At 35.1% G+C, this 14,677-nt stretch overlaps 2 protein-coding genes across 2 annotated transcripts; one reads left to right on the top strand and one right to left on the bottom strand.

Annotated features, from left to right (window-relative positions):
* The first annotated feature begins 212 nt into the window (after positions 1–212).
* On the top strand, positions 213–5,196 carry stoml3b (stomatin (EPB72)-like 3b). Its single transcript, XM_053476279.1, has 7 exons — positions 213–282; positions 1,691–1,794; positions 2,517–2,589; positions 3,098–3,180; positions 3,956–4,159; positions 4,328–4,462; positions 4,626–5,196. The coding sequence occupies exons 1-7, from the start codon at positions 228–230 to the stop codon at positions 4,812–4,814; spliced, it is 843 nt and encodes a 280-aa protein (XP_053332254.1). The 5' UTR covers positions 213–227; the 3' UTR covers positions 4,815–5,196.
* Positions 5,197–5,540: 344 nt separating this feature from the next.
* On the bottom strand, positions 5,541–11,862 carry LOC128505716 (solute carrier family 46 member 3). Its single transcript, XM_053476278.1, has 6 exons — positions 11,604–11,862; positions 10,578–11,252; positions 9,768–10,014; positions 8,671–8,754; positions 6,885–7,041; positions 5,541–5,652 (listed from the first exon to the last, which is right to left on the bottom strand). The coding sequence occupies exons 1-6, from the start codon at positions 11,787–11,789 to the stop codon at positions 5,550–5,552; spliced, it is 1,452 nt and encodes a 483-aa protein (XP_053332253.1). The 5' UTR covers positions 11,790–11,862; the 3' UTR covers positions 5,541–5,549.
* Positions 11,863–14,677: the final 2,815 nt, after the last annotated feature.

Raw genomic sequence — 14,677 nt, 5'->3', positions numbered from 1 at the left:
ATAAGTTAGCAATTCTAATCAAATTAGAGACTACATTTATGATGGTAATAAAGCTTTTAAAAAGAAAACACACCCAGTCACGAGGCAGTTTTCTCCATGTGATATTTCGTAATGACACTCCTTCCTTAAAGCCACGCCTTTGCAGCCTGTAAGGTTTATAAAGCAATAACCACTTTCCTCAAAGTCAAAGACTGCTTTGCTCATAGAACCACAACAGAGACTGTTATATGAAAATGGAGGGACGAATAGAGAGGGGAACTGCAAGCAAGCAAGACTTAATTAGTAAGCCATAATCAAATTTTATATGCCTGACTCTTAATATATCATTTAAATGTATTTTTTAAAAACATTTTTAGCATAAAAAATGCACTGTATACATGATTATATGTTTGTTTATTCAAAAATGTTTATTTGGCTAACCACACGCTTCACAGCAAAGTTTATGTTTTTATTTGAGGACGCAAGTCACATCACTGTCATCACTGTGGTTGAGATGAGTATGATTAGAGACAGTGCAATTGTACCTGAACACATACAGTATGAATAGCTCCGAGATAACTAGAAGCAAAATAAACCCAAAGCAGTGCAATTCATTTAGGTTTTTGTTAATCATATGTACAGTATACAGCAGTTTGCATTTATGTATTTGCCTTTAATTCACATTTTTGCACTTAAACACAAGAGCATTTGTTTTCTTGTTTTATACTGAAATCTATCCACAGGGGCCTTATTGTGTCAATTAGCCTCGATAAGACAATATATAATTTTGATGGACAGAAAAGCTAACTATGGGAAAGATTGTTTAACCAAAAGAAATAAATGTAAGTGTTTTTGAGGCTGAGGTTCGAAACTGCTTGCAAAGCACACACTGCACTGGAAAGGGTTAGATGTAGAAACCACACCGGTAATATGCATCAGACCAACCCTGTTTATGATTTTACCGTATACTAAGCAAACAGTGCTCTTTTTGGGCGTTAGACATTGTTTAACTTTGCAGCCGCTCGTGAACATGCGCATGACCTATGAGCCCTGTTTGTCACCCTGGCAACACGTTTAATTAGGCAGAATTGAAGAAAACTAAACCTTGGAAACATATCTGTAAGTGACATTTAGGCAATATTTTATTTCATTAACTTAATAATTAATTAATACTTAATAAGATACTACAGAACAAAATTATATAACTATTTATAACAAGCCATAGTTATAAATATACATTCACTAGAAATTTCACCACAAGTCCAGATTTTAACATCTCACAAAACCGTTACTGAGCTAGTAGTGTTGCTTAATAATACGCCATCTTAAGCACAGAGAGTGTGTGTAAACCTCTGTCACTTTCGCAACAAAAAAACAGCCAGAAATCAGTGCATATGACAGGAACTTCTTGTGTGACTTAACCAACGCTTATAATGTCTTTTGTGGTTACTTACAGTTAAAAAAGTTTGAAAGTTTTTTTTCAGTTTAAAAATACAGGAAGAAATAAAAATATTAACTGGGATCTCGTTTTATTCCAGGATTAGACTGAATTCCACTCATCCGCAGCAATCAATAAAAAAAAAGCAAAATGTTTAATTTTTTTGACCTTTTTAAGATTTTTTTTCTATCCATAAATTACATCAGTCTCTCTCTCTCTCTCTCTCTCTCTCTCTCTCTCTCTCTCCCTCTGTCTCATATTACTTGGTTACAGGTGAGAATACGGGCAGCCTTGGTGTTTGCGGATGGATCCTTGTTGCTTTGTCTACGTTTTTTATAGTGCTGCTTTTCCCAATCATGATTTTTGTCAGCCTGAAGGTACCAGCTTTATACAATAGAATATAAAAATTTATTACAGATTTTTCTGGTTATTAATTTGGAATGTGTTTATGCATGGCAATAAACATCAACTAGACAAATAAATTATATTATTTTTAAAGCATTGGTGTCAAAATTATTGACTAAAATATTTTTATGCAGCCTTGCAAATGCATTTAATTGCTTTCAGTATCCAGAAACACTGTTCTGTCCTTTTTAACATGGAAGCCCACTGAGGTTTCAATATAAAAGAGAGATGGTTGTTATGCTGCACACTGGGTATAAAATTATGTAGACATTTACTATACAACATACCATTAAACATAATCAAGGCCAAAATAAGAGCTTAGCCAGTCTGAAACTATTATAAATTGGCAGAAAGAAGATTACACCTTTGCACAGTAACCATAGTTGGATTGTAAATACAGCATTAAAACAAATTAAGAATAGAAATAAGAATTAAGCATTTCCTTAATGCTTATTTATGAAAATCCATCGTCACCAATTAATAGTAATACTAATAAGAATAATAGTAATTTATTCATATATACACTATTGTATGAATTTTATTTAATTATTTATCAACTGTCATGTTGGATAATAAATTTATTAGTTTTTATTTCAGGACATGTAGTAAAATGGAGTTTGTAAACCTGCTGTAATGTGTAAGATTGCTATTCCTGAGCATAGGAAGCCTATAATGTTTTATTACTTTCTTACAGATTGTACAGGAATATGAAAGGGCTGTAATATTCAGACTTGGCCGCATCACTTCTAGAAAGCCAAAAGGACCAGGTAAGCCAGTCTACTACTTCAACTATTACAACCTTTACTATTTTTTATTTTAATGTTTGACTAATTGTAATTCTAACTTTTACTGAATCACTGGATGGAGAGCTCTCCAAAGTTTAACTGTAATGACACTGTTATAAATGGGCGACAAATTTAAGGGAGGGGGGGGGGGGCAGATTATTAGGGAAGCAAATATGATTTGTTTAAATAGCCTGAGATCTCATGAAAGCGAACACCAAAACATATGATTTATATTATTTTTTATCAGCCATTTACCCTGGGAGGGAACGTTGGCATCATGGAAAAAGACTTTCATTAGGCTAAAACTAATCATAATATATTTGTATTGATTTGAACCTAACCTTACCTTAAAGTGGTAATTTACCAACCTAACAAAAAGGCACATTCGTTTCTGTGGTTAATTTTCCACAGGTTATTAGAATCAATGTGCAATGAAAAGAAAAACAAAAAAATAAAGAACTTGTTCCTTTTTTTCCCCATCCACATGTAGGTATCTTTTTCATTGTTCCTTGCACTGACAGCTTTATTAAGGTGGACATGAGAACAGTTTCATTCGACATTCCTCCTCAAGAGGTAGGATCAGCACAGATGAGCATAGGATTATACATCTATTATAATACAGTATTATACAATATATATATATATATATATATATATATATATATATATATATATACACTACCGTTCAAAAGTTGGGGTCACTTTCTAACACCATGATCGTTCCTGATTTTTATTTCTTTCTAAATTGTAAAGGAATGCTAAAGGCAATCAAAAATGCAGACACATTTAAAATGCAGACACATTTTAAATAATTTGAACAGTTAATGGTGAGATGTGTCTGCTACTTATGCTCTGTAAAGACTTCATAACGCCTCTGAGGTGCTGTTAATTGGTCATTTTTCAGGCTGATAACTCTAAATGAACTTCTCGTCTGCGGCAGAGGTAGGTTTTGGTCTCGCTCCCTGGGATGGTCTTCATGAGAGCCAGTTTCATTATGGTGCTTGACGGATTTTTGCAAATGCACTTGACAATATTGTTCTTGCAAGAACTATTATAGAAAGGCTGACCTCTGTGTTTTAAAATAACAACTAACTGTTGTTTTTGTTGTTGTTAAGTAATTACCTAATCCCATATGTGTTATTTTATAGTTTTGAAATCCCCAGTATTGTTGTAGAATGTAGAAAATAAATCACTAAACAAAAACAAAGACCCCAAACTTTTGAAGGATAGTGTATGTATGTATGTGTATATGATATGTGAAATATATATCCTAACTTCCCAAATTTAAGATTCAGTGCACAAATATTAAAACTACCTATGCATGCAAAACAATTTGCAATCTTTACAGATTCTGACCAAAGACTCTGTGACAGTAAGTGTGGATGGAGTAGTGTATTTCCGGGTGAGTGATCCCATTGCCTCTGTGGCAAATGTCAGCAATGCTGATTACTCCACACGCCTGCTTGCCCAGACTACCCTGAGGAACGTTTTGGGCACAAAGAACCTAGCTGAAGTTCTATCAGACCGTGAGGGTATCTCTCACAGCATGCAGGTGAGAAAAAAGACATAGATGGGAACATAAGTACATACAAAAAACAGACTTCTATGTGTAGGAGATCTACTTATTCATTTAGTGAGGCAGTGTATAGTTGACTAATTTCTTATGTCTGTGTTCATATTTTACTTACCACATCGATTGCAACCCACACACTTTCTGCAGACGTCTTTGGATGAGGCCACAGACTCATGGGGCATTAAGGTGGAGCGTGTGGAGATAAAGGACGTGAAGCTGCCACAACAACTTCAGAGGGCCATGGCTGCCGAGGCTGAGGCAGCCCGTGAGGCTAGAGCTAAGGTCAGAGTCTTGAATTACTGGGATATTTATTCCCAAAACAAAGTAAATGAACTCGAGGCAACAGTTTATATTACACTTGAAAATGAAAGTGAAGTACAATAGAGTCTGAAGTTATTCTTTTCAATTATGCCTTTTACACTTGCTTTTCTGAATTTTTGCACAGGTGATTGCAGCAGAGGGAGAGATGAATGCTTCACGTGCTCTGAAAGAGGCTTCTCTGGTGATCGCTGAATCTCCATCTGCTCTACAGCTGCGTTACCTACAGACTCTCAACACCATCGCTACTGAGAAGAACTCCACCATCATCTTCCCACTCCCCATAGACATAATGGGTCACTTCATGAACAAGTGAAGTCTAATACCAACAGCCCCCAAACAGTCGATTACAAATATGGTTTACATTTAAATTATTGATTAAACAGTAAATGAAAAACAAATAACCCCCAGTAAACAGTTTCGTTATTTTATAGTTTATAGCTAAATTGTCAGCTTTTGAATATAAAGTCCCCTCTGAACATATAGAAATGACAAGGCTAATTCCATTGTTCTATGTGAATTACATTAAGATATAAATATCAGAAAATGAAAGCAGAAGTTTTGTTCAAACAAAATAATTATTTTTGTTGTTCCAAAATGTTTGGAGGGGAGAGATTACAACATTACTGTGAAGAAACACTGGTTATCTGTAAACCAGTAACAGATTTACTGTATATTATAAAGAAATATGATAAAATGTGATATTAATGTTGTTACAGTAATTAATACAATAGTTAAGAAATGTGTATTGTTATATTCATATGAAAAAGCAATATCTTTATTTTTATATAATCTTTTATAAAAATCTTCCTTAATAGAATTGCTTGACACATCAATAAAAATAAATTAAAAGGTCTTGGAATTCATTATTTCGAAACATTCAGTTACACCGTCCATTAATATTATTGAACTTGTTGACTGAAAGATTTTCACAGTTCACAGAATCAGTGTTTGAAGCATACTAAAACATATGGGTTTTTATGATCATAAATGCTGTCCATAGGTCACTTAAGTGCACTTCTTTATGAGCAACTGTATCTCAGTAGCTATGCTATTGAAGTATCTCAGAGCCTGTGCTGTCCTCATTATTATCTTCAAAGGTCACGGTTTTTGACTCCTCCTCCTCCATGTCTAGTCGCAGCCAGAGCATAACACTGAAGAACATGATTAAAATAACATTTGGTAAATAACATGCTAATGACTTTAATATGATATTTACAGTGTTTTGCAAAAGTAGTCACTCCTTGAACTTTTCCACGTTTTGTCATGTTACAACCACTAATGTAAATGTATTTTAATGGGATTATGTGATATACCAACACAAAGTGGCACATACTGTAAATGTAAAATGAAAGGAAAATGATAAATAGTTAAAATTTTTTTACAAATATCTGAAAATTTTACAAATATCTGAAAAGTGTGGTGGACATTTGTATTTGTATTGTATTTGTAGAGCCAGTCTCTACCAGCTTTAAACATCTGGACAGTGAAATTTCTGCCCGGTCTTCCTTGAAAAATAGCTCAAGCTCAGTCAGATTGGATGGAGATAGTCTGTGAACAGCAAGTTTCAAGTCTTGCCACAGATTCTCAATTGGATTTAGGTCTGAACTTTGAGTGGGCCATTCTAACGCATGAACATGCTTTGATCTAAACCATTCCATTGTAACTCTGCCTATATGTTTAGGGTCGTTGTGGTGTTTAAACGTGAACCTCTGCTCTAATTCTTTTTGCAGACTCTAACAGGTTTTCTTCTAAGATTAGCTTGTATTTGGCTCCATCCATCTTCCCATCAACTCTGACCAGCTTACTTTCCCCTGCTGAAGAAACACATCCCCAAGCCCAGTCTGTCTGTTCAGGTGGACGGCCATGTCTGGGTAAATGTGCAGTTGTGCCGTACTCTTTCCATTTTCCGATAGTAGATTAAACAGTACTCATTGAACAGATGTTCATAGCTTGCTTTAAACTTCTACACAACTTTTTCTGTGACTCTATTGTGTTCATTCGGCTTCATGATGCTGTTTGTTCACTAATGTTCTCTAGCAAACCTCTGAGGGCTTCACAGAACAGCTGTATTTATAATGATATTAAATTACACACAGTTGGGGTTTTTATACTAATTAGGTGAGTTCTGAAGGCAATTGGTTGCACTGGATTTTATTTAGAAGTATCTAAAGTTAGAGTAAAGAGGGCTGAATACAAATACACTGGAAACGTTCAAGGGGAGTGAATACTTTTGCACTGCACTGTAACATGGAAGTGTGATGTTAGGGGAAAATTCACCAGCACCATTGTAAAAGCATAAAAAATTAATAAAACATTGATTTTGTATAGAAGTAGTATTGTATTCCTAACAAAACAGAAATACGTATTTGATTTGTTAACTCACCTAATCAGCAATGCTGGTATTAGGATAAGCCCAGCAGCTAGAAGGAACGTGAACCCAGAGAACCAGGAGATGGTAGCAGCATAGATGCTAGTAAACAATGGGAATGCCACCCCCATGCTCAACATTTCCACAAACGCCATACATGCAAACACAGCACCTGTAGATGTGATTAAAGAGAATTGACAAGGTCTATTTTGTGCGCCAGACCTTTCGGTGCTGAGATCATTCTCTATTATGTTTCTCTGAGTAAGGGCGGGATATTGTTCTGGTCTGATTCTCGCATTGAGTTCCAATGCTAGGCTAATTACTAGTACCATTTAGTGATTGAAGCCAGGCATTACAAATAAACAACCATTTTGCTTGTAACTGCCATTTATAATTTTTTTAAATAACTTTTATATTATCACAGCATATAAAATTACAAACACTTGACCTTTTAAAAACATCCACTCTAAATAATAAACAGAGTACTTTATTAATCCTAAAGGAACATTTTATCATTACAGCAGCCAGTTCACATAATATACCACAAGTAAGCAACATGCAAGAATTGCAGTGAGGAGAAGATAAAGTTAAAATGTGATGATAACATTTGCTCTATTATTCCTTTTAAGTTGTACACACTTATTCTACATTGATTCTATTTTTCATATTGAATGCTATGTTATGTTTTATTTCTTGCTATTCTTTTGATTATCACTATAATGTTTATTGACTGTTCTAAACTGACACATTTTTCCAAGTCTTTCTTCAAATGTGGTCAGAAAAAAAATAAAATATAGAAAAAACTACATACAAATTATATATATACAGTGGTGTGAAAAACTATTTGCCCCCTTCCTGATTTCTTATTCTTTTGCATGTTTGTCACACTTAAATGTTTCTGCTCATCAAAAACCGTTAACTATTAGTCAAAGATAACATAATTGAACACAAAATGCAGTTTTTAAATGAAGGTTTACGTTATTAAGGGAGAAAAAAAACTACAAATCTACATGGCCCTGTGTGAAAAAGTGATTGCCCCCCTTGTTAAAAAATAACCTAATTGTGGACCAAAAAATCCTGAAAGAGAATGTCCGGCCATTTGTTCGTCAACTCAAGCTGAAGCGATCTTGGGTGCTGCAGCAGGACAATGACCCAAAACACACCAGCAAATCCACCTCTGAATGGCTGAAGAAAAACAAAATGAAGACTTTGGAGTGGCCTAGTCAAAGTCCTGACCTGAATCCTATTGAGATATTGTGGCATGACCTTAAAAAGGCGGTTCATGCTAAAAAACCCTCAAATAAAGCTGAATTACAACAATTCTGCAAAGATGAGTGGGCCAAAATTCCTCCAGAGCGCTGTAAAAGACTCGTTGCAAGTTATCGCAAACGCTTGATTGCAGTTATTGCTGCTAAGGGTGGCCCAACCAGTTATTAGGTTCAGGGGGCAATTACTTTTTCACACAGGGCCATGTAGGTTTGGATTTTTTTTCTCCCTAAATAATAAAAATCATCATTTAAAAACTGCATTTTGTGTTTACTTGTGTTATCTTTGACTAATAGTTAAATGTGTTTGATGATCAGAAACATTTTGTGTGACAAACATGCAAAAGAATAAGAAATCAGGAAGGGGGCAAATAGTTTCTCACACCACTGTATATATATATATATATATATATATATATATATATATATATATATATAATCCATAATGCAATAACCATGAAATAACAGTGGAATCTAAAACTGTAGAATGTAAAAGAAACCTACAGGAAAATGGAGAACATGAGAACCTCTCTAACCTTGTTCAGAGTTCAACACCAGTTTAGACATCATGGAGCGCATCAGAGGATCAGGCATGATGGACAGGAGAAGTGGAAGTCGCACTGCAGGACCACAACACATTACTTACTGCATGACTGGTGTACACTTCCTGAAGACATGCATGGACATGCATTCATACAGTTACAGTACTACACAAATATGTATGTGTTTACTCATCAAGGACCAGAATAACAAAATGTGTGGTTCCCTTATAATGACATTTAAAAAAATATTGTCAATATATTAAATAAAGCAATGGGCACTAACAAAGGCACTAATTCCAAAGCAACAAGAAAACAAAAACTACATAGGGATGCAGCCATAACAAGAAACCCAATTAACCTCGGGAGTATGCAAGCCAAGTGAGATTTTATGTTAGATTGAAATTAAAATGTTTTTGTTTATGATCTAATTAATCATTATTATCTTTGCAAAATATACAGTCATTTTTGTAATACATAATATTTATTGATTCATATTCAGTTTTAAATAGTGGCCTGTTTACTGTTATTTCTATACATTTCTTTAAGTAAATCTGGCACCCAGGATATTAAGATACATAAGATACATAAGGTACCTGGTACCATTAGTTACCTACTGTATACTGTATATCAGCTTCTATACTAAAAATTAAACATAAAACATGTTTAATGAACTATAAGTGATTAAAATAATATTTTGGGAACAGAGCTCACATTGTTTACCAGATCATAATGAAATGACTTTCAAAAACATAACCAAAGAGGAACTACATGTTAAAGGAAATGACAGTTCCTTCGTTGTTATTATATATATATATATATATATATATATATATGTTTGGGGGGGCAGTAGTACAGGCAGCTCTTATTAGACTGAATTCAACTCATTCACTTGAATCAATTTATATATATATATATATATATATATATATATATATATATATATATATAATTTTTTTGATGTTATTTTTTTTCAATCCTTAAAATTTATTATAAATTTATATATGTTAATCGAGTATTTTAGGAAGAAAAAATTATGAATACAGCAGACATTACATTACATCTCTCTCTCTCTCACTCTCACTTTTATTCACCTAGAAACATAAGCGGTGTGGTCTTGGCAAAGACAGCCATGAAGAAGCCAGTTGCCACGCTCAATAACCCAAGTAGGATGACGTAAGCATCAGATAGCCATCGTGACAACAGTGACACACCTACAAAACTGCTCAGGTAGATCAGAGTGTTAAGAGCCGAGCCATAGCCAATGAGCACCTCACTCCAACACAGCGGAGGATTTAGCTCATACAGGAGAAATATGGACATGGCACCCAATTTGGACACCTGTGGAACAATATCAATACTAATAGGAATAATTTTGTTTAAGGAAACTTCAATACATAAAAAAAAAAAAAATTTTAAGGTGAAACCTGAAACACAAATGTAATTACAAAGTAAACATAAAATAAAACCAACAGGTCAACAATGAAGCAATGGTACACTAATTATGACTATGTCAACAGTGAGATTCAGTACAAAATGAACCATATATTGTATATTTTACACTAGTTCTTCTTACATGAAGATTATAAAACTGAATGGGAGATTATGCAGATGCTAAGACATTAGTAGTTTAACCACCCTTGATGAAGAATAATTAATAATTTTGTTTTAAATAATAATCTCTACACTATATTCACTTATTTAGCTTTCCCGGCCTTTAAATACAGTACAGTACAGTATATTGGATTGAAATTTCTTTTAGTAAGATTCCCCACTATGTTAACTATTGTGGTGTATAAAGGTCATACAGTATATAAAACATATATAAATGATTAAATTAATTGTGTCTCTATCATGAAATTCAAAATCAGAAAATATAGATTACTTGGCTATTTTGTTATCACCTTGTAAAAGACGAAAGCACTCAGCATGAGCAGCAGCCCTGCTTTTCGTTTCTTTGTAGAAGCTGCAAAAAGCAGGTAGACACCATGAAAACGTCTTGTCATGACCAGAGGCCTTACTAGATGACGAGGCTCAGCAATTGCCCTGTGAATTGAAGAGCTCATATTTTGTACTGAATCGCCCTGAGGCTGCTTCAGGATCGCCAAGACATAAATCAGGTTGAGCAGATGAAGTACGGATGCTGAGAGGAACGGCCAGCTAAAACCAGCAGCTTGAATATAGAAGCCAGTGCAAAAAGAGCTTAAACCAGACAGCACACCTAGAACCATGTCTAGACGGGCCATTCGTATGGTCTTCTCTCTTCTTTTATTTTCTGCCAGTTCTTGTCCACAGCAGTCAGCCACATAGGAGAAACAGCCTCCAATCAGAGTGCTTGTACCTCCAAAAAGCCCAGCAAAGAAAGCAGAACCCAGAAGGTAGCTGAGGCTGAGTGAGTACTTGCTCACTATGAAATAAGTGAGGGTGAAGAGAAGACTGCCCACCATTGGGGGCACCATGGCCAATTTGCGGCCATGGGAATCACTGTATGACACCAGAAACAGCGAGGAGACCAGGCTGGGCAAGAGGAAGGACAACTCAGTCTGGATAAGGAAGTGAGATGTCTCCCTCTGCACAGCCTGACACACAAACAAGTGCACTGAATTAGCTGAGACTGCAAATAGATCAAATGACCGGTAATTACAAAACCGATTAAGCATGTGTACAATAACTCTGCAAACCAGTTCTAGACATGAAAGATTGCTTTCCATTTGCTTACCTTTTATTGTCTTTGTTCGTTATGTCTGTATAAAGTTGAATGACTGAATTTACAATGATTAATAGTGTAACTTATACAGTAAAAAAGTGCAAACCCTTTTCATCTCTTACCCATCTGTATGTACTGTATAAAAAAAAGAAATTAGAAAGTGACCAAGTGATCCATGTTCTCAGAGGCCATGCACAGCATACAGGCTGGAGGTGAATCCTACCTGGTGAACACTCAGATTGGTGTAGTTGTTGGAACAGTGAGACTGGTTTATACTGACTGGAAACGGAAAACCACTCAGCTGTTCCCACAGCCTCCTGTAGACATACTGCTCTAGTAGTGGATAAGTCATAAACATGGCAAAGGCATGCAGACCCACCACAGGCTCGATCACAGTCACACACCCCATCTCACCTCCTGCTCTTTAGGCTGGTTCAGGAGTGACACCAAAATTTGAATTAATATTGATATTTAATTTTATCTGTGGAGTCCACATTACATATTCAACTACCTACAAACATTTGCTAAACTTTAAGAATATTAACTGAGAAAATCCTTTTTTTTTATTAATTCAGGTTGATAAACTGCAGCTGATAACAATACACACCATGAGAACATTATGAACACATACTGTACCAGTAATGCGTCTCTTACCTGATGAAACTAATATTGGATACATTATATACTTTCCGTCTCTCAAAAACGTGTGCGTGTTTCATTCCTATTCCATATTCCTATGTAATAGATGACAATGGTCTCTTTAAACAGTTGAGCACCTAAAGCGAACACCTGCACTGAAGCTCTGACGCTTTGTTTGTAAAGTAAGCAAATCCCTAATGAAATACTCCTGTGTGTGTGTGTGTGTGTGTGTGTGTGGTCACTAGAGGGTGTGGAGCGAAATGAGATACATCAACGTACAAAATGGTCCAACATAGAAGTAAGTACTTGTTATATTGCTAATCCCTTCTCATTCATTCCTAAGCCTTACACATTGTACATATTTCGTAAAGCAATGTTGAAAGTTGATTGACGTTAGATTTATGTTAGAATTTGTGAAGAGTTATGTTTATCTCGATTTCATGTCATGCTTTTCATTTCTTTAGTTGTGCATCCTTGGTTACAGTTTTTTTCTTTCGTCACATCTTGTCTCTCTTGGGTATGTGAGGAACATATGCAAAAGTACATGATGCTCATATGAAATGAACTGTTAAATCATGGTCAATCCTTTCAGTAACTGAGGGCTAAATAAACAGAGTCACATCATTTATCTATTTAAATGTATGTTTTATTTAGAAATTTCTGTCAATTTTTAAGTCTGAGTCTTTTAAGAGTAATTAAAATTATGTCTGATGTGGTCATTTTAGTGTCAGACAAAAATGTTATATCGTTTCAATATTGATATAGTCGTAATTATAACACCATATGTAAGTCTTATTTCCATTATTTAAATTTTCTGACGTGATTCTCACTAATCTATAAATATGTTTTCCTTACTGTTAAGAGAATTAAACACAAAGAATTTAGATCACACAGGATACAAGGGGCATTCAAGTCAAACCAGGATTTTTGATTATGTAGAATAACAGAACACTTTTATGTTCTGTTATTCCTTTTCACCTTTATTTCTCTCTATATGGTAGTCCTCTGCTACATTAATGCATTTATTCTAGTGTTTCACTAGTGCTTGGATACCATCAAGGTATGAAAGTTTTCTGAGTACACTGGAGCCATTATTAGATGGCCTGCATCCCATTTGAAACTCTGGCCTCCCAAGAACTCCTTTAATGACCCAAACATGTGGAAATGGCTTAGGGTGAGTTAAGGACTGTAATGCGCATGTGGTGTTGGTGAATGATTGTGTGTACAGTTTCCACAGATAGATGGGTCTCTTCTGCAAAGTTGCTGACAAGTTTTACAGTACATTTTTATGGTTTAAGCATTCCACTCATTGGATGATGATGGGAACGACTACAGTTGAATGATAGTAGTAGCCTTAATGTGAGAGCCCCCTAGTGAAGGGGAGGAATTGGCCACGACTAAATTAGGGAGAAAATCTGGAAAAAATCCCCCTCCCCAAAAAATGTTTTACTGCGGTTAAAAGTCTTATCACTGTACTGTGTGTGAAGTCTTTTGTAAATGTCAATTAGTCAATCACAAGTCCTGTTCCTACTATTTAAAAAAAAAAAAAAAAATCCAGGGCCTCCGAGTGGCGCAGTGGGTGGCGCAGATCGTGAATTCGATTCGATGCTGTAAACTCTCGCAGCCGGAGATCTAGAGAGAGCTGATTGGCCGAGCTCTTTCACCAGGGAGGGATGAGAGGTGTTTGGTGCTCCCACATTAATTACGGCCCTACAGCCAATCAGGGGCGTCTGTAAGCGGATTGCGCTAGTGACAGGGAGGAATTGGACACGACTAAATTTGTGAGAAAATCAGGAAAAAATCCAAAAAAAATAAAAGAATAAACACTTTAGGTACTTTTTTTTAACTACTGTAGTATTTTATTTAATATTTATCCCTCCCGAAGTGCATACAAATGTTTTAAGATATAAATAGTTTAAATCCATTCCTTAAGACTAATAGTAACTAAGCTACAGTTACAGATACCATTACAGTGTTAACTATCACAAAAGAAAGTTTAAAAAAAAAAAAAAAAAAAGCACATACACAGAATAAAGATGATCTGCACAGACAAACATGCACTGCTGATTTCTAAGACACAATAAATTTTATGTACATAAGCGACTGAAAATTCCAATCACCGGAAGAAAGAAGCAGAATGGAGGAAAACAATGATGGTGAGATTTTCTACAAACATGTCGCCTGTGTGCAGTGATGCTTTTGTTCTTCGTGAGAGTTGAGATTCAGTTCTGTAGAAAGCTTCAGTCCCTGATCCAGTTTTTTACCCATTCATGCAGTAGCACAGAGTTGTCATTAGTTGTCAAAAACTGAGGTAATTAACCCCTTAAACTCTTGGCTTATTAAGCAGATATATATCTTAAAACCTATTGCTTAAAAACTGATAAATGATTAATTAATTATTTACTACAGTAAAACTAATATGAAATTTGAGGAATGTAAATCTGTGCTCACTAACATGTCCTGGAGTTTAAGGGGTTAAAATAGTTAGAAATTCAGCATTCAGTTTTGGTCTTTTGATCATATATTTATAACATTTATGACTGTACACAATATTACGTAACACTGGTATTATAAAGCTCCGGCTAGGTGAAACGTAAATGCCAGACTACAGTAAGATGTTTGTAAAGTGCAAATCAGGATGTTCTGAGAGGGATTCTT

This window comes from Clarias gariepinus, chromosome 17 (assembly GCF_024256425.1).
Source record: "Clarias gariepinus isolate MV-2021 ecotype Netherlands chromosome 17, CGAR_prim_01v2, whole genome shotgun sequence".
Classification (NCBI taxonomy): Eukaryota; Metazoa; Chordata; class Actinopteri; order Siluriformes; family Clariidae; genus Clarias; species Clarias gariepinus.
Note: the sequence above shows the minus strand (reverse complement) of the source record. Positions and strands in the feature narration are given on the sequence as shown.

Excerpts from the sequence above, each read along its gene's own strand:
- stoml3b (XM_053476279.1), top strand. The coding sequence starts at position 228 with ATGAAAATGGAGGGACGAATAGAGAGGGGAACTGCAAGCAAGCAAGAC. Across the intron at positions 283-1,690 it reads AAGCAAGCAAGACTTAATTA|GTGAGAATACGGGCAGCCTT; the intron begins GTAAGCCATAAT and ends ACTTGGTTACAG. Across the intron at positions 1,795-2,516 it reads TGATTTTTGTCAGCCTGAAG|ATTGTACAGGAATATGAAAG; the intron begins GTACCAGCTTTA and ends ACTTTCTTACAG.
- LOC128505716 (XM_053476278.1), bottom strand. The coding sequence starts at position 11,789 with ATGGGGTGTGTGACTGTGATCGAGCCTGTGGTGGGTCTGCATGCCTTT. Across the intron at positions 10,015-10,577 it reads GTGCTTTCGTCTTTTACAAG|GTGTCCAAATTGGGTGCCAT; the intron begins GTGATAACAAAA and ends ATTGTTCCACAG. Across the intron at positions 7,042-8,670 it reads GGTGTTGAACTCTGAACAAG|GTGCTGTGTTTGCATGTATG; the intron begins GTTAGAGAGGTT and ends TCACATCTACAG.